The sequence below is a fragment of the Pithys albifrons genome, chromosome 7 (genome assembly GCF_047495875.1).
Source record: "Pithys albifrons albifrons isolate INPA30051 chromosome 7, PitAlb_v1, whole genome shotgun sequence".
Lineage (NCBI taxonomy): Eukaryota > Metazoa > Chordata > Aves > Passeriformes > Thamnophilidae > Pithys > Pithys albifrons.
Window position 1 is genome coordinate 17,721,059 of NC_092464.1, and position 19,689 is coordinate 17,740,747.

The following is a 19,689-nucleotide window of genomic DNA, read 5'->3' on the forward strand; positions in this document are numbered from 1 at the left end:
AGATCTCTTACCTTTCCCCTCAGTGTCTAAACCTTTAGATTGTATAGCATTGCTTTGCACAGTCTCTGAAACCTAATTGTGTCCTAATGGTTTGTGTATTTTCTTGGAAGGATAGGGGAATCTGTAGGTTCAAAATCTGGCTTGAACTGAGTCTGGAACATGGGTCCCCCATTTTCTGGGTAATGACTGGTTTTCTGCAAAAGTCACTCCTTCCTCTATATGTGAGTTGGGGAGTCATGGTCTCCCAGAAGAGCAAGACTTCCTTGCAGTGCAGGTCCCTGAATGCCAGTTCTCTGCCTTGACACAGCCATATGGACCAGCCACACAGAGATGACATGCTCAACACAGACAGCTTCAGATGCTCTTGGAAGTTCATTCCTTAAAATTTATCCTCCCACAGTGGCTCTCATGCTAAACACTTTGGTAGCAATTTTTTTACTTGAGGCACATAAATGCCTTGTCGACTGCCTGTCTATGCATGTGACTAAATATAAATTGAGAGCCACAGAACAAACCCTTTTAAAGTTATGGGAAAAGTGGTATTTTAAGGAAAAGCTGATTTTATTCTGAAAAAGTAGTTTCTGTGCTTATGTTCAACTGAGGAAATAACATTTAATAAAATTGCCCCTAACTTTAAATTGTTTATTGAAACAATTGAAATGATACTTAGATGTTGTACATTTCACAAACCTACAACAGACAACAAAGTCATGCATAAATACAAAAGGAGTAAAAAATGAACTAGAGATCAGCAAGGGGAAAAATTTAAATCAGTGACAACATTCCTTGTCTCCAATTGTTATTATGGCAGAAATAGAGTTGCCAAATTGTTTTTTATTGGGATGTGCTATATATATTAGGACAGAAAATGTATATAAATAAATCTAATTGGAAATTCAATTAAATTTTTCTGTCATTTTATGAGATACACACATGACAGAGATGGATCTGTTCTACTTTTGAATCATAACTCTACTAGATGTTCCAAAATAGAAAACAAGCAAACAAAGAAATAAACTACAATACTAGAGGAAATGGAGAGGAATTAAATCCAAGTGATAAATTTATCACAATACTTCAAATTTCCACAAAGAAAGGAATAACTGAACTATCAGAATTTAATTTTTTTTTAATTGTTTTTAATTTTTTGCACATTCTGATATATTTTATATATCACGTGACTTTTTAATGAGATTTGATTAAATAACCCAGGAGGCAATGAAAAAAAAATCAGGAGTAGTTTTCAACTAGCTGACAGATTTTACAAACTATTCATATATAATTTATATGAAAAAAATGCAGGTACCTTATTTATCTTTTTGAACCAAGATTATTTCTTTCATCATAGGCCCACTCTGTAACCCCCAAATTAGGTCAAGTACAATTTTTATACTTACACTGCCTGGTGGACAACTCTGGATTTTTCAAGGAGATACTCTGAAATCTGAGCTCCTACTACAGTGCCACCACAAGTGAATTTCATTTCCAAATATTTCCCAAATCTGCTTGAGTTATCATTGATGATAGTGCCTGCATTCCCAAATGCTTCTACAAGGTTGTTCACCTGGAGAATCTTTTCCTGTAGAGTCCTGTTATTAGCCTGGGTATGAAAAAGTAATTATTCAAAGACATTAATTTTTTACGTGTTTCTTTAGTCTTCTCATTGGTATTGTGAGGTGTGACATAACTGGGGCAGCCATTCCCATGGGAATTATGTGGAAGGAAAGGTATATGTATCTCTCTCTCTTTCTCTCTGTAATGAAACCTGTCCGAATATAGAAATCTTCAGAAGTAATGGCTGGCTGGAAGAGATAACACACATAATGGTAACAACACCACCAGAACTGATCAATTTCTGTGGATCATCACTTTGAGATGGCCAGTCTGGTTTTAAGATCCTTGTTAGCATCTGCTTACTACTCTATTGCACCATACCAATCCATCAGTTGGCTTGCATCTCACCTAGAACATGAAAAAAACAACATTTTACTTAGACTATTAGGGTGGCCACTTCCCAGAATGATTGTGTCCCACTGACAGCGATCTGGATGTGGAAGATGAAAAGCTAGAGCACAGTTTGGGTGACTTGTAGACACTCAGTTAAACAGGGAACTAAGTCACAGCTCTCATTGCAGTGAGTACTTTTTTGTGGAAACCCCAACATATTTTCAATGATCCTAGTTCAGAAGGGAGGAAGCAGTAGATGGCTCAACATCATGTTCCAGTTTTCTTTGGAAAATATGTAACAGCCTTGCCCCACACTGATGGCCTGTCCATAGGTTCAGTTGTTTGGGCCCAGGATAGCAAAGCCTTACAGTGGCTCCCCTCTGACATACCTTGCCCAGGACAGTGAGCTGCTGGACCAGCAGATGGGCACTTTGTGTTTTGCCAGCTCCACTTTCTCCAGAAATGACGATACACTGCAGAGAACAAGAGCAAGACTCTGAGCTCATTATGTATCTCTCAGCCCGGCCAAGGATATAATTATGACAGCTCATCTATACCTGATCAGAGTTGTATGTCACCATGGACTGATAGCCTATGTCAGCAACAGCAAAAATGTGAGGAGGGTTGGCAGTCCGTTTCGCTCCAATATACAGTTTGGAATGCTAAGTGTAAGAAAAATGAAAACATTACTGGTGTCCCTTAACAACTTTTTTTTTAATCAGAGTTTAGTTTTATTTTTAGATTAGTGTACAGCATACTGAGGTTACCAGCAGTGATGTTTTCTGAGTGAGCTGCTATGCATTCACTCTACCATGAATCTTTATGTACTTAGTACTATAAGAACTGCTAAAAAAAGTGAAGTGCAACTTTCTGTAATTTTTCCCCTGATTATGCTATGAAACTCAATTATTTAGGAGCAAATTTAATGGTGCCAGACATTAAGGACTAACTTATCATTTAATTTTATTTTTGCTTCACTTCCTCCTAGTATTTCTGCGTGATATTGATATCGAAACTTTAGAGCCTTTCTGCACCCGTAATATCTGATAATTAATAATGCCAAATTATTGTATGCTCAGACTTTTATATCTGTCCCCTTTTATAAAATGGGGAGAAAAATTCACAGATGTTAACATTTTACAGGATTGTTTTGTGCATGATCTACACTATAGACATAAAGACCACAGAAATTAATTATTTTTAGTTGCTCATTTTTGTGCTGAAATTCAGCACATGTTAAGGGTGTGTGTCAACATGCACTTGAAGGAACAACTCGATTGCTAACTCTGTTTTTCAGAGTTAAATGAAGTAAATATCAAGAATGGTCTAACTTTATACTTAACACAAATATTTATATTTTAGTGGAAATGGGTGGTAGTTGAAAATAACCAAATCTAGATTTTCATACCTGTGAAGAATAAATATCTATGTTCCGGAATGGATTGACAGCAATGAGAATGTCCCCAACATATGTGTAGATCTGATCCTTGGCATAACCCTTCTGCAACTGTTCTGTTACTGTATTCTAATGGAGAAAGAACAGAAACATTGAATCATACATTTACAATGAGTGAGGAAAGGGAGGGAAGGTATTAATAGTCAGGAACACAAGTGATCATGATCAAAAGTAACACTTTGAAAACCACTGGCATTTCTAATTTCTTGTGTCCAAACTCACTTTGAACAATACATACTTACAGATCTGCAAGTGGCTGTAGAAAAATGACTTAATAAGTACTGCCTTCATTCAGTTAATTAGAGGTTTCCATGATTCTGAGGCTACAGTTTCATGTAACCTATTGAGCAAGAGCCATGATTGAAGTCATAACTGCCATTACATCTGCTCTAACATTACTATCAGTTATGATATGACACAGATGTTCAACTGTTTGGATCATATTAATGTAAATAATCAGGCATCTTTCTGTATTAACACCCAGTCTCTGCTGTGATGGTTCTTTGCTTTTGCAAAGCCAATTCTCCCTAAACCAAATAAAAAGAAGGGCCCATTACTGGCATTCAAATTCCTTGATGCAATTTCCCTCAGCTTCCTCTGCACACAGAGCTGAGTTGAAACGTAAAGCCTCTGGTTAAATTTCCAATCAAAACAGGTCACAGAGCTGGATGAAGAAATTCAAATCAGCCTTGAGACTATTCTGAGCTAAATGTGAAAATATTTAGGCCCTATACCCACTGGAACAGAACAACCAGCAGCAAAGGACTACAGAAGGAATTGCTTTTCTTCCACACCCATCTGTCCAGTGTTGCGTACTGTGTCCTGGTTAATGCCCTTGAATGCTGAATTCTCAAGAGCTGAAAAGGTTACACTTCTTTCAGAGTAAAACATAAGGAGAAAACATGATAAATTTTTGATAAACCCTTTTGTTTTTTGTTTTGAATGCTCTTGTTCTTTTTGGTTTTGGTCATAACCAGATTCACATTACAGGGTTATTTTAGGGGAACTTCTGGCCTTTTTGAAATTATGTCTTGCACTGATAGAAGATTTCTTGTCCTGCTCTGCTGATGGGCCTATCTAAACTGGAAGAAAAGTTCGAGTGGAAGAAAGAATATAGTTCTGAGAAGCTGCCATTCATATGTGAAAGAAATTTTAAATTGAATTTGATTTAGTAACATATCGCATAGTCAGATACACAGGCGTCCTGAGGACTTCCATGAGACTATTCCACCTCTGAAGAGACGAGATGTATTTTGGCTTCTCTATTTTTGGCATGAAAAATCCCTTGGATTGTTTATATGTTTCATGGAAAAATATAGAAAAAAGTCTTACTAGCATATTGCTATTCCCGATACTAAAAAAATGCTTAAACCTGAACTTTGTGCAATGGATGAAGTTTGGATTAGGTCAATTAGTATTAATGAAATGTTAAGCTACTGTAACAAAGTTCTTGAAGATGGAAGATGTAGACTGTTAGTGTTATGGAGTTTACAAGCTCAAGAGCCACACTTAATATTCTGGACTGACAAAGATACAATATACCAGAGGTTTTACAGATAAGAGAATGTGAATTATACCCTATGCACAGCACAGCAGAAGAATGACAGTTTGTGTATAACCACTAATGGCCTCCAAGACCTGCAGATAATGTGCTGTGGTCTGATTCTTCTCTCTGGTTTTGAAGTTTAAAGCATAAACACAGACTTCCCCCCTCGCTTATGCATGTTCCCTTGCTCCCAGCAGACTCATTTTTGAACTTTGACAAACCAGTGATATTTGCATCTGTAATTTTGCCAAAAGTTCACCAGCAGGTGAACAGCAGAGGTCAGAGCTTTAGCTGACATAAATTGATCCCAATGCATCTGCACACAAAGTAAGTCAGGGAGAACGCAGCCTGGAAAGAGTAGGGTAAGCTAGTTTAAGACAGGTCAACATGTTCAAGCAACAGGGAAAAGGTGCTTGTTTTTGGACCTGGACCAATTTCAGGTTAACGCACCGCTGCAAACTGGATATTTAGCTGTAATAAAATCCAGTGATATAAATTCTGCTAAGCCAATGATGTTACAATAACTTCATTCTATGGATATAACCACAGAGATTGTTTTAGCTTTGAGTTGGAACCATTCCAACACAGTAGATCTTATTTAAAATATTTGGTATAAAGGGGTGAAATGTCATTGTACACTTACACAATTGAAATGTCACAATACAGTTGAATTTGAAAATCAACAGCACACTAGTGTGTTTTAATATGTTATTAGTCCTCTTCAGGAAAACATGAAAAAGGAGGTTCTTACCTCATCCAGTACCTCCAAGGTAGCTAAGTCATCTACCTCTTCTTGGTTTGAAACTAGTGACTTACTGTAGTTCCCTTTCTTTGTATGAATACGTTCAAATCTAGAAAAGAAAGACATACAATTTCCTGATGCAAGGAAACACAGAGCAGATCTTGCATCTGTAACCATCTTGATGGCAATTCAGCTGAAACATTCCAGCATTCCATTGTTTGAAATGGAACCACATAAATGTTTAATTAATATGACAGGAGTCAACTTCTTAGTGCAGCACACCTGTGCTTGACAACTCAGATTCTGTGATTTGATCCCACAACTGCTACAATGAAGAACTTTGTCAATTAATAGATCCCTGCTCGATCACACCCCTACATCAGCTGGAGCTACATAATACAGGCAAAGAAAAAGGAACATATTTATAAAGCAAACAACAGCTAAACTCCAGCACCAACCTGCAAAAAGAAAAATGATCCAGATAAAAATTATGGATAGCACAAAACCAGAAGTGTATGATGAAATAGTATGGCAATGCTGATGAGGACAAAGCACTCAGGATAGAACCATTTCTAGCTTAATAATGACAATGCTCTAAAGCCTGGCTGAGATGACCACACTGCAGGGCAAAGTGCTACAGAACCACTGAGGTAAGAGAAATACATCCTGACCAAGAAGAACTTTCTGTAGGAATAAAAACACACAACAGAAGGCAAAAAAATCTCAAATATTTTTCTCATCTGTGTTAAACTTCAATTAAGTTTGTCTTAAAGTTATATTTCTTTTCTCTTTTAACCAAACCAAAGAAAACTTCATGCAGTCTTATTTTAATTAGCAAGTAAATTCCCAGAGACTGAGATCATTCTCTGTCCAAGAGTAAACATTGCTAAACAGAGCAAAAGCAGGAGCAAATGCAAGGCTTACAATTTACATTATTTATACTTGCTTTATGAGATGAGGGAAAATCAGGGAAAGGGAAACTGGATAAGTAATAGCAGAGTTCACAAACCAAATCAAGCTCAGATGTGCAATAAGGCACAAGCACAGAAAAACTATCAAGTAAATCTGATCTCCTGATATGACCTCACTCCATTTGATGCTATAGGTAGGAAGGCACCTCTCAAACACAAGGAACCTTGGTATATACTGAGCAGGGAAACTGGGTTGTGTTAAGCACTCATTCTTTACCTGAACTCCAGACAAGACCAGGGAAATTCTTTATTTAATTCTGATATTTGAATATATGGCATGAGTAAAAGTAGACAGGACTTTTTTTATCCAGGCAAGAACTTTGATATACAGTGAACAGAGGACAGGAGAAAGAGGATAGTTGCACCAAGATGGAAAATTATACAGTGAGTGAACATCGCGTTGATGGAGAAAGCTAAGAGACTTCTGAACATCCAAATTAAGATTTACTGCAGAGTTTAATGGGCTGTACCCATTCCATGAATATCACCTACATCCTGAGTGCTACATTGGGTCACTGTGTGGCTATGCACTGATGAGGGATGTAGGTGCAGAAAGTCAAGGAGGCACCGACTTGGCATCAGTTATTGACTGCCAGGACTGAAAAAGGACTGAAAGAAATGGCCAAATGATGCCCTCCCAAACTGTGAGTGCAATCAAGATCCAGATGATGGAAATGCAGACAGAAGTGCACTTCATCTAGCACTTCTTTCAGTTTCGTCTCTAACAATCACTCCCTGATGATGACAGAATGGCCTGTTCTCACCCTGGTGCCAGTAATGGCAGTTTCTTTCTCCTTTACATAGGTGCCAGATACCACTGGAATCAAGTGTCCACAGTGCAAGGGCAGGATTTTCACTCCCATAGCTGACTAACTCTGCAACCTTAATATTGAGACACAAACATGTAAGTCTTCATTGTAAGAGCTAGTAGAGTTTCACAGTCTCTGTGCCATATCTCAGCACAATACCCAGTGTGGAGACTAAGTGACCAGGAAGCACAATGAACCATATGGATCAACAGGATTTATATTACCCTGATGGAAGAGAGGGACCAAGTCTTGCCAGTTTTACACCCAGCTATTTTTGAACTACTCTCAAACTGTCAGGACCTTGGAGCTGCATGAGAAAACAGCCTGCTTCCAAAGGTTTTCTATTTTTTCTTTCCTTTTCTTTCTTTTTTTTAGGTCTTTCTTTCTTTCTTTCTTTCTTTCTTTCTTTCTTTCTTTCTTTCTTTCTTTCTTTCTTTCTTTCTTTCTTTCTTTCTTTCTTTCTTTCTTTCTTTCTTTCTTTCTTTCTTTCTTTCTTTCTTTTCTTTCTCTTTCTTTTTCTCTCTTTTTCTTTCTTTCTTTCTTTCTTTCTTTCTTTCTTTCTTTCTTTCTTTCTTTCTTTCTTTCTTTCTTTCTTTCTTTTCTTTCTTTCTCTTTCTTTTTCTCTCTTTCTCTTTCTTTCTTTCTCTTTCTTTCTTTCTTTCTTTCTTTCTTTCTTTCTTTCTTTCTTTCTTTCTTTCTTTCTTTCTTTCTTTCTTTCTTTCTTTCTTTCTTTCTTTCTTTCTTTCTTTCTCTTTTCCTTCCTTCCTTCCTTTTCCTTCCTTCCTTCCTTCCTTCCTTCCTTCCTTCCTTCCTTCCTTCCTTCCTTCCTTCCTTCCTTCCTTCCTTCCTTCCTTCCTTCCTTCCTTCCTTCCTTCCTTCCTTCCTTCCTTCCTTCCTTCCTTCCTTCCTTCCTTCCTTTTCTCTTTTTTCTTTTCTTTTCTTTTTTCTTTCTTTACTACATTCCAAAAAAGACTGTTGTAGACACCAATGTGAGTAAGATGGTGAGCCTGAATTACACGGAGGGGAAAAGCAATGGGAATGCTATACAACACAGTACCAGAGCGATGCCATGTACCACCACGCTGCACAGAACACTTAACACATGGGCTTATGCCAACGTGAGCAGTGCAACTAGACAAAAAGACATGCAGGAGGAGTGGGTGTCTGTGTGTGGAAAGAAAGGCAGTTTTTGCTGGAATAAATCCATAACTGGGCTGTAATTTGGTATGTATTTAAATATGCTGAAGCAGAAAACACATAGGAACACAAGTAGGCAGCATCAAAAGGCATTGGTCTGGCATAATGCAATTGCACCTCTCCTACATTTGACCTCTTCTTCCCTTTCATTTGGAAGCCATTTGTACCACAAGAGCTGTCCTGATAATACTGTACTTGCAAAAACACTATGAGACAATTTTTGATAGTATGTACCCCAGGTTGTATTAAAAAGGATGTGGTAATATTAATATTTAAATTAACTCTTCAGCCTTGCAGGATCTCCTGCTGTTTGATTTGCATTTACCAAGATAAAGGACATTGCTGCTTTCAAAGTCAGAGGTGTGCGTAATATCCTAGCCTCTCAACAGAGATCTATTCTGTCTATAATCCTTTATTCCTGTATGAAGGTCATTTTGTATCCAGAGGATGCATCCAATATCAGTATGATTTTGAGGAAGGCCTATCAATATGTACACATTGGAAATATGCAGGAACTGCAGGACTGTGTCAAGCTCTGCTGTTCTACTTTTTCCATTGCCAAAGGAAGACCCAAAACAAGGCATCTGTCAAGCTTTGCTTTCCATTTCTGGTGGAACTGTTGCACACTGAACACATAATATTTTAAATGTTAAATTCTTAAATGTTACTGTATATCAGTGAGAGAGTGGTATTTCCCATGCTTAGTTTCAATTACCAATTTTCATTTAATGTAGGAAGGTAAAAACTGCCTTGCAGGAAGGGAGGAGAATGCTTCAGTCATGGACACTTTTTCTATTTTTTTTTCTTTTAAGGAAACAATCTCTATTTATGCCAGGGAAGTTTAATTATATAAAATCAATTCTACCATAATCCTCTTTAGCTGACATTATGAGAACACTAGTGCTTATTGGTCCTGATTATATTCTCTGTTTTCCAGAGTACAGAATAGTGACAGATTTGCAGAACACAATATTTTTCCACTTTGCCGTCAAAGGGCACAGACTCCTCAAGGGCAGTTATACTGCTTCACTTGCTAAAACTCTAGCCACTAAAAACTCACATCAGTGCTGTTGACATCAGTGCTGAAATTTCATTAAGATCATGCATACAGACATTGTGAACTGAAATAACCATGTTTCTCTGTTCTATTCAGAAATTTATTGGAAGCATTAGATCTTAGAGCCATGCTCGGTAAGTAATTCAGGCAGCTAAAGGGCAGAAACATCAATGCAGTATGGACAAGAAAATGAGTCAAGGCAGCATTGTTTCTGTGCATTCTCCTTCACACCAACATCCCCCTCTCCCCCCCCCCTTTATCTTTCAAGATTCAGTTAAATCAAAATGAGGCAATTGCAGCTTTGTCTTCTTCAAATTGTCTAAATGTATTTAAAAGATTTTTGATCATTCCAAAAATACCACGAAGAGGAAAGTGTGACTCATGATGCCCTGTTGAACTCCGCCTAAACTGGTTGGAGAATAATCTCTGGACTAAAAAGTGACAGGAAAGGGGCTGGCCTTATTCTGAGTGTAAAGAAGAAACTAAAAATAATCAGGTTTTTGTAAGGTGAAGGTGGGAACAGCTGTATACCTCCCAGCAGTTACAAACAGCAGTAAAAACAATGAAGAAGCAACACAGAGAAACCTGTACTGTCTGATATCTATGAAAAATCAGTATCTGAATTTAGCAAGTGCAAGACTCCAGTGATAAGACTCCAGCTGCATCTGCACAATGCTTTGCAGACAAACCTGCACTCCCTCTGTATTTAAATGATTCCCCAGCACCGGCTGCAGTTTCAGGGAGCTGTGCTGCAGCTTATACAGTGTTGCTGGGAGCACAGGGCTGTCCTAAAGAGCTGTGGGGCTTTTGACTCAGAGGGAGCCTATGTACAGTCACTTGGGTCATGTCCTGCTCTGCACAATCTGTTTGACAAAGTTTGTGCTGCTTTACCATGACCTGCAAAAAAAAAGCAGAAGATTGGTTCTTCACAATAGCCTCAAGAAGAGGCTGTATTCCCTGACAAATTTAAGGGGAAAATACGTGTTCTTAACTGTGCAAATTGGAGAGCTCTAAAATGACTCTTTGGGATTAGTTCCTTATTACCCTCATGAGTCAGGCCCAGGCACTACGGTCAGAACCACGCTGAGAAGATAAAGAAGAAGCTCCAAAAATAAGCAGTGCCTCCTGAGGCATCCCACCTTCAGCACAAATGAGTTGCTGAGCAAGTAGACTGACACAACAGTGTCAGAGCATCACTCCCGGGGAGCGCTGAATGCAGGGGGAAATTCTTCCTCCTGTATTTTTCAGAAGGTAAACTATTCTTCATCCAGGTAGTGCTGCTGTCCATTGTATTGTATATAAGAATATTGTTCTGATACAGAGATGTGTATTAGATAGAAGCACATGAAAGTGGATAACTGTTTATTCTAAAGCCTTTGTTGCCAGAAACTCCCTATTGCTTCTACAGCTTGAGAGAAGTTTGCAGCATAGCCATCCTACAGAGGAGTGTCCTCAATGCAGGAGTACAGATTTCTCTGTGGTACAAAGCCCACAATGACTTCCATGAGAGGAATAAGTGGTCTGAAGAGTTCAGAGATTAGACTGGAACTCTGAAGCCTTCTGTTTAAGCCGCTACTCAATCCAGATGTCATCTGGAGATGACCAAGACAGCACTGGACTCTGGGTGCTCTCATGCTGTTTCTTATACTGCCTTTGTCAAGCCAGCATGGTGATCTCCTACCCTCACCTAAAGCATGCCCTGCACAGCTGAGCTTCAAGGATTGCTGTCAGCTGCTTTCCACTGGCAGGATGAGTCAGAGAGAGCAGGAGAGAGTGAACATCCAGAAAATAAGTGACACAAGTCTGTGCAATCAGGGAAAGTCATAAAAGGAAACTATATGGTAATCTCTGCTTTTAATAGGGGACAATAAATTGACAACCACTTTTGTGCATGTTGTACATGAACTTCTATGAAATCACCTCCCTAACCTTTCCAAACAGTTAAATAGAACAACTGTTTAGCATCCTGGTACTGACTTCAGTGCTATCCCTACATGGCCAATACAGAAGGATAAACCATGAAAGAGCAATTCAGCTCACCCAAAACTTCGCATCACTTTGCAGTAGAATGAATCTCTTTACCATAATTATTTAGAGAGTATATAAAGATGATGCTCCTAATTTGGGGACCAGAGTCATTTGCTGAAATCTAGGTGCACTGAATATCCCCTGCATATACAGCTCATTCTGGAATGAGTCACAATTCCCAGGAAACACAAATTGTACTAATCATTGAATATTTCTGTAGAGATTACTGTAAAAGCAGTCAAGAATAAGACAGCCAAACAAGTCAAGATAAAAGTCTTACAAGCCTGACTGTCAGGTGTAGATGCGACAGTTCTCAAGGTTGTTTAAAAGACAGCTATTTTTGTTGCAAAGTAAAACTCTATACAATGCAGGATTTTTCCCCCTCTTTTGGCCTAGCAAGATGTGTATTTTTAGATTGTTTTGGGGTATATGCTGCAGCAATAATTTTTAATAATTATTTTCATCACTAATTATAAATTTTAACAGCTGTACTGTGAAGGCCCTTGCCAAGCTCAAGGCCCCCGTCCTGAAAGTGCCCCTCGTCACAAAAAACCCCAAAATGAATTGCGCTTAGTATGCAATTCTGCCTGCTTCACCTCTTCTCTAACAGAAGTTTATCTCATACACCTTACTTCACCCTTCCAAGCAGCACATTTTGGAGATTTTTCAGTCCAGATGATATAGGAAAGTGTTAATGTATCAAGGGGTATTTTCTCATGTAATTCCCATGGTCATTTCAGCCCGAGTTCTGAACTAGGAAAGGTTAAGTTGCAAACAGGTATCTTTAGAGTAAAGATGTAATGATATTACAGAAAAATGTAGTGCATTTGCTCAAAGTAAAAAAGTGGAATTTGTAATGAAGCTCATTGCCAGTATTCATGCTTTTTTAAGCCTTGAGTAGCACAAGGTATGTTCATGCTACAACACTGCTCAAAGGCTACTGAAAACCCAGTACTATTTTCCACCACTTTCATTAAGTCTGGAGCAGGGCTATAGCACATTACCATTTCAGCTTTTATCAGCATAAATTGAGATTTCTCCAGTTACTCAGGAGGGTGTGGGTTCTCTTCCTCTCGTTGTTTCTCTTGTTTCCGTCTCTTGAAAGAATGCAGTATGATGCAGAACCTAAATCTAGGCTCCTTTTCACTAGAATGACAATATTGGGAAGGTTCTGGGGGTGCAGTTGGCTGGGCCCCAATGACTCAGTGACTCTTCAGTGTTAGAAAATATCTCAGGAACAATGGTGCTAATGGCAGTGACTATAGAGTGACTCCATTCAGTGCTTAGAGACCACACATCCTTCCTGAGCACAAAGACTGGATCTGAGGATCTGACCTTCTGCAAAAAACCCCTGAGAATGTGACATGATTTTTTTTTAACTGTATCAACTGCACATTCAGCAAACAACAAGATAAGATCACAAGCACATCAACAGACTACCACTCCAGAAGTAAAATTACACCTCAGCACAATGGGCAAAGAAGGTGACTTGATTTGAGTCAGAACAGGAATAGTGCACACAAGCAGACTCAGTGGCTGGACCTCAGCTATTAATTTCCAAGCACTTTTCTTTTTTCTTTTGAAATATGAAACTTTTATCAATAAAGTCGAATTTGACAAGGAGAGTAAACACATACTGAGAAAATAACTGGATTCCTTTCTTTCAGCTTTAAATCAACATTACCAAATTTACTGACTTTATATGTCATGTCCATTTATACAATACAACACAGGTAGCAGGATTTCTTCTCTTAGTGGAAGGGAGAGATCTTTAATCCCTTAAACGACCTGCCTCCTCATGCCAAGAGGAAGGAGAGTTATGCCTTCAAATTACGGACTGAGAAAGCATGACCTGGAGATCAGGAGGAAGGTTTACAAAGAAAGTTGCCAGCAACTGGTGAAAGTTCAGAAATTCCACAGCAGAGCCCTAACACACCAGTGTAAAAACAGTCCCAGAATAGTATAACCAAGAAAAGAAAGCCAAGAGATTTTAAGATGCAGCTCTTCAAGGTGACTTGTCACTATACAGCCTGTGGCTTGACTCTACATGGCACCTCTGTGCATACACTACTTTTAACACTTTACTCTGTGCAGATTGAAGGTCAAAAGATACATATGATTAGTATTTAAAGACTTTTACAAATGTATGACTATCAAATTCAAAGATCGTTTTATAGTCTTTTATCATTCACAGCAGAAAAAACCACAAATGCTATTCTGTAGTCAGTCTTACAACATATTTCACAAAATCACAGAATCACAGAATCATTTAGGTTGGAAATACTATTTTTAGTATTTTAAACTGTTAAACTGAAATGTGTACTAAGCTATCAGTTTAATCGTGCCATTTAAATTATATCCTTAGTTAAATAAGTACATTTTCTGCATGGTTACAGATATGATAACTATTTGGAAAGAGAAAATTCTGTTTTCTTTTGGGAAAATTCATGTATAAATTACACTCGATCAACTGTAAAAGTGTGGGTAACTTCATAATGTATTAATACATTCCCTTAAATTCTGGGTCGCATGAAGAGCCATAAGTTATAAAACACAGTCTGAACAGGACAGAGAAAGTACCACTAGATCATTGTATTCTTGTACCACTTGACTGCTCTATGCACATGCAAATTGGGCCACTTTATGTTTCTACTGTACAAGAAAAAATGTTCATGTAGTTTGCTTTATGCAGCATTTACATAAAAAACAAAAGGTTTTTTAAAAAAGAGTATGACTTGATATAAAACAAACATGAATTCTATAAAATGAGTAAAAAAGGTCACAGTATCTAATTGACTTGGAAGCTTGATTTTTAAAAAATTATTTAGACTTCAAAATTACCAATATCACAACAGTTACCAGGATTTAAATTAATATAATTTAGCGGTTTGTACTTATTTTACCATATATTATTTCCCTGTGTTTTATAAATAATTACTTTTAAAAGTCTGGATTATGTGCTAGTTTAGTGCTCAGTATTGACATCTGATAAGCTTATTTCAATTTGAGAATCTTTCTGGATTAAGAAAATGTCAAGTGTGCAATATGTAGAGCATACAAATCCTGTCTGTGGCTTAAATTTAAGCCAACTGTAGATTTTTTACTGCAATGCCAGAAAAGAGAAAGCTCTACTCATGCTACATTCATTTAAAGCCAAAGAAAACTTGAATATCATAAATTATTTAGAAATATATTTTTATTATTATCTTGAAAGCATAGAGTAAATAGAAAATTCTCCAAAATAAGAATAGAAGACTGCTGTTACTTTAAATGTGTGAAAAGTAACATGGAATATTTTAATAAGCTTTTTCCATAATGCCAAAATGTTTTTTAAATTTCATGTTCCATTGAAAAAAACCAAAGAAATAAAAATCATCCTGCTTTACCTTGAAGCACAGGAGCAGTCACACCAGGAGTACATCAATACTAATCTACTACATTTCACATCTGATACATCAGTGCAGTGGGTATGGTTCTGTCAATCGTAAAGTTGGGCCAAGCCATTTTCAAGTATGTTAAATAAAAGCCATCAGGTGCTAAGTGATTTATTCAGAATTAATATTGCTACATACTCGTGGAAGAAAGAAAGAATCTATTCAATAAGACATAAGATTGGAAGTCTGCAAAACTTTCTGCTGCCACTATCATTTCTTCCAGTCAGGAAAATCCAATCACTGCAGGAGCCTGACTTGCTATTTTTAGAATACTTGTTTAAACTAAACATTTGCTGATCATACAAATGTAGAAAAATGACGAACATTAATTTCACCTAACCTTAGCTTTCTAGAGGTTGGGATCCTAAGACTGCACCTTGAGTCATAGAACAAAGGGGAGGTACTTCTAAAGATTGTTTCATCCCACATGTGAATTATGATGCTGTTGTCTTTCCATTGGCTGTACAGGGATCCCAATTGTTAAGCTTCCTATTTTTTGGCCAGCTAAAGCTATAAGAGCTGAATTTTTCTCTGAGCACTAGCCATTCTGAAACAGTGGAGGTATCAACATTGTCCCAACTGGTCTTCTTTTTAGCTACTTTTACCTTGCCTTTTCAGTGACTCCCATTTGCTGATGAACATCAATAAATTCCATGAGTTGCCTTTGTAGCACGTTTTCCTTTCCTTCAATTTGCTTAATAAAATCATGCTGCAGAAGAGTAGATACTGTCGGGCGCTTCTCATAATCTTTAGTCAAGCACCTGTGCTGGCAGAAAAACACCTATGATCACGGAGGGTTCACAGTTAGATTTTGAAATTCTTGTCTGGAGTTCATTCATGCCTCCATAATAAATACATCCATCTGAATCAAAAGAGCTCTGCACTGAACACTGATATGATTTCACAGCATTGATGAGTCCAAGAAGTTAAATTATTGCATTTTAAAACTAAACAGTTTTTAAGTATGTCAAGTATGTTAAAAAGTTATTTCGTGTTTTAAATCTGGAGCCTCACTTGGAAGTCAAACTGGATTTACAAACCAGGCTTTTATGGAAGAGTATTAGTTGCAACAGATTTCCACAGAGAATACAGAGATATTTAACATATAACATTTACACATATTCCATATTCAACCAGAGTGGTCTCAGTTGTTACTCACTTGTTAATGAAGTCATTGAATTCAGGTGACCACAGTTCAGGCTGTTGAAGTGTTGGAGGAGGATTTCTGCAAAGATCAGTGTGATGGTTAAGTTAATAAGCTACTCACTGGACAAAAACAATGTGTGAAGGCAGGCTGAGTAATGAGTTTTAGAAGGCCACCAAAAAAAGATACTGATTTCCACTGGTAAAAGGAGCATGGGTAGATGATGTAATGCCTCACTGGCTCTCCTACTTTACATAATTAATAAGGAGAAATAGCACAGAGATGATCTACCAAGTGTAGCTAAGAACCACTATAATTTTTTCAATCAAATCAATAAACGGAATTTAAACTAACAACCCATTAATCACTATTCACTTTTAATGGCAAGTTTCTTTTTTCAAGCCTGAAACAATATACTTTCTTAAGAGAATTTTTTATTATTCAACTTGCTAAACAAAGTGTCCAAAGGAACTGGCTCATCAATAATTTTTTCTCATTCATCAGAAGATAATCAGAAGTGAACTGAAGCGAAGGTCTAAATACAGATCTATTGCAAATAGACACGACTTCTTTTCTATTGTTATAGCTGTTTATTCTGGGTGTAATTTGGCTGAAATGGTCTGGATAGTCTTCTTCCATTCAGAGGAGCTATTTTCACTGATCACGGTCATGAAGACAAAAGGAACAACAAATAGAGCAAGTGACTTGCTGTCTCTTTTCAATAAATCATCATAACTGTTTTCTTTAAGTGTTGCTTAACGTTACTCTGTCACTTTAAGGTTTTACTTAATGTAATGAATGGATATTGATCTTATGTTTGCTCCAGGGCAGAAAGATGTCCAGTACTTCTAAAGGTATAAGCCTGAAGGTTTTTTTTGAAGTCCCAGCTGCAATGACTGAGCACAGTAGTTTGCAGCTGCTTTTCCCATAGCAAGCAAGCGTTTGAAGAGCATTCATAATCCGTTTCAGTGCCAAGTCATACAAGATTCCTTAAACCTAAAGGTAATTTAAACTAATTTGGGTGTCTTGGCAGAAAAGGACTGCACTTATGTATACTCCGTGGTCTCAGCTGTTGTGATACTTCTCCAATTGTTAGAGTGAACTGCACAAACTACTGTATGATCATTCCCCACAGACTCGGAGATTGATGTTCTTTGAAATGCTTTAAGTGGCACTTTGGGTACTTTTATCTTCAGCTCCAAGAAAACACAAAAGAAGTTATTTGCACTGCCCAAGGACAGCAATAGTGAAACCGCCAGAAGGAGCACAAGTTAATGAAAAACTAAAGCCTACATATACGTGAGTGGTGGAACAACCTTTGCTTCAAAGGACAGAAGGTAACTCCTGAAAATAGGTACAGGACTTGTTTACCACAGTGGCATATTCAGACTCTATTTGTAATATAAGGCATTCCTTGTAACAGAATATAGAGGACTCAGATAAGTCCAGCACTCATGTGGCCTCAGAAGAAGGCTTTATGACTTTTTCTCAAATGTAGTTACAGTCAGCTCTGAACTCAATGTGCATACATGAGCCTGCAGAAAATACAGCTGTATTTCTAATCTCCTCCTGGTATAAGTAATTCCAAGAAAGTCCACAAACTTACACAGTCTTTGAAGCAAAGTAACAGTTAAGAAAAAGGTTCAGTCTAACCCATCAACAAATGAACACATGAAGCTATTACCTTGGTATTTTGAAGAGTGCCCTCATGGGGTGCAAATCAGCAAGGGGTGGATCTCCATCTCCCAACTCTATTGCAGTAATACCCAGTGACCATGCATCACATCTGGCATCATAGGAGCTATCTAGTTGCTGCTCACAGGCAATAACCTGTTGGAGTAAAAGACTGGGACAGTCACTGGATGGTCAAATGTCCAAATGTAAGAGTACACCAACAGCTGGGGGAATGTCTTACAGGATGGAGATATTCAGTGAAATAAAAAGACACGCACATATTTAGAAAGCTAAGCTGAAAAATCCCACTGTTTAAAAACTAGAGAAAGCAGGTGTCCATGAACACCAGGTTCTCTGGCCCCATGTCTCCTCATCTGACAAAAGGCTGCAAATCCTTGGGTTTTTTAGCTGGAGGTGTTAAACTGCATCCCATGGCTGAGGAAGCAGAAGGAAACTCAGCAACCCTACAACTGTGTTATATGGATTATTCCCACAAAGCAATTAATGGAGCTATACTGCTCTCTCTGTGAAGTGAAGCAGGCAGGAAAGCAAAAGCTGAAATCACTGTCCCTTACTGGTTCCTTATTCAGACAAATCAGCGAATTTCCACATCAGGTGGATCGGGACAAAGTGTTTGTCATTGAATCACAGTAAAGATATTTAATTTCATATGTATTTCAGCTCATTCACTATGCTGGATGAATCTAGAATTTTTCATCCCATTCACTGCAGATCTAAGCTAACATGTCTGCCATTAGTTACAGGGCTAGACCTGTGTGTATAAACACAGTGTGTTGAAAAAAACACGTGTATAAACAGAGTAGTTCTATGTGCTAAAACAGATGTACTTGCATGTGTTTGTGTGCATACAAATAGCGCAAGTAGATAATCTTATTTATAAAGAAATATTTTTCCTGTCTCAGCTTAAAATGTATCTTTATATGCTTCAATTTCAGGTTGGAAAAATCTGCACAGAATCACAGTACACCTTCATTCATAATAATCTCTTCCATTTCTTGCTGTTAGCTATAGATACATAGTATTAAAAAGTTTTCAGGTATAGAAGTTGAAAAATAGACACTATAATGCATCATAGTACCATCTTGGGCTCCTTCCATCCACGGGAAAATAATATACCCATAGTTTCAAAGCTTGGAAGGTTGCAAAGTATCAACAGTAGTACTCCATACTCTTTAATATTTTAGTAAGCAATTCAATGTCTTGTGACCTGGCTCTAAGCTTGTAATTTCAAAAGTAAACACATTTTAACTTAATCCTTGCAAATAAGTAAGTAAAACGTTTTCAAACACTTTTCAAAAAAAGTTGCATTGCTTTTTCATTTGGTGAAAAGACCAGTGGTCAGGAAGAAAGACAAGGAAAGAGCAGAAATGCAGAATACAGCAGCTTGGATACCAGCGGCAAAATGTTTTGAAACATGAACCTAACCTCTGGAGCCATCCAGAACGGGGTGCCCACGGAGGTGTTCCGACGCAGACGAGTGCTGGTCAGCTGAGCAGACACACCTGGAAGAATGAAGGAAAGCTGTAATCAGAGCAATGGCCATTTCCATCCAAGACAGCCCTTCTGAACAGTGATGTCCTCATCTTGTCATGCTACAATTTCCTCTGCAGGTGAATCTCCAATACATCGTTTGAGTTCTCTGGAAACAGAGGCCCAGTCCTCA

At 37.8% G+C, this 19,689-nt stretch overlaps 1 protein-coding gene across 10 annotated transcripts in view; it reads right to left on the bottom strand.

Moving 5' to 3' along the window:
* MYO3A (myosin IIIA) overlaps positions 1-19,689 on the bottom strand; it is a 170,406-nt gene that overhangs the window by 52,668 nt on the left and 98,049 nt on the right. For all 10 annotated transcript variants that reach the window (XM_071560613.1, XM_071560617.1, XM_071560612.1 and 7 more), the window contains 9 exons: positions 19,452-19,528; positions 18,016-18,161; positions 16,347-16,412; positions 15,793-15,948; positions 5,701-5,800; positions 3,356-3,472; positions 2,505-2,609; positions 2,337-2,420; positions 1,398-1,600 (listed from right to left, as the gene is read on the bottom strand). In XM_071560613.1, the coding sequence (XP_071416714.1) occupies positions 1,398-1,600; positions 2,337-2,420; positions 2,505-2,609; positions 3,356-3,472; positions 5,701-5,800; positions 15,793-15,948; positions 16,347-16,412; positions 18,016-18,161; positions 19,452-19,528 (1,054 nt within the window). The remainder of the gene's footprint in view (positions 1-1,397; positions 1,601-2,336; positions 2,421-2,504; positions 2,610-3,355; positions 3,473-5,700; positions 5,801-15,792; positions 15,949-16,346; positions 16,413-18,015; positions 18,162-19,451; positions 19,529-19,689) is intronic.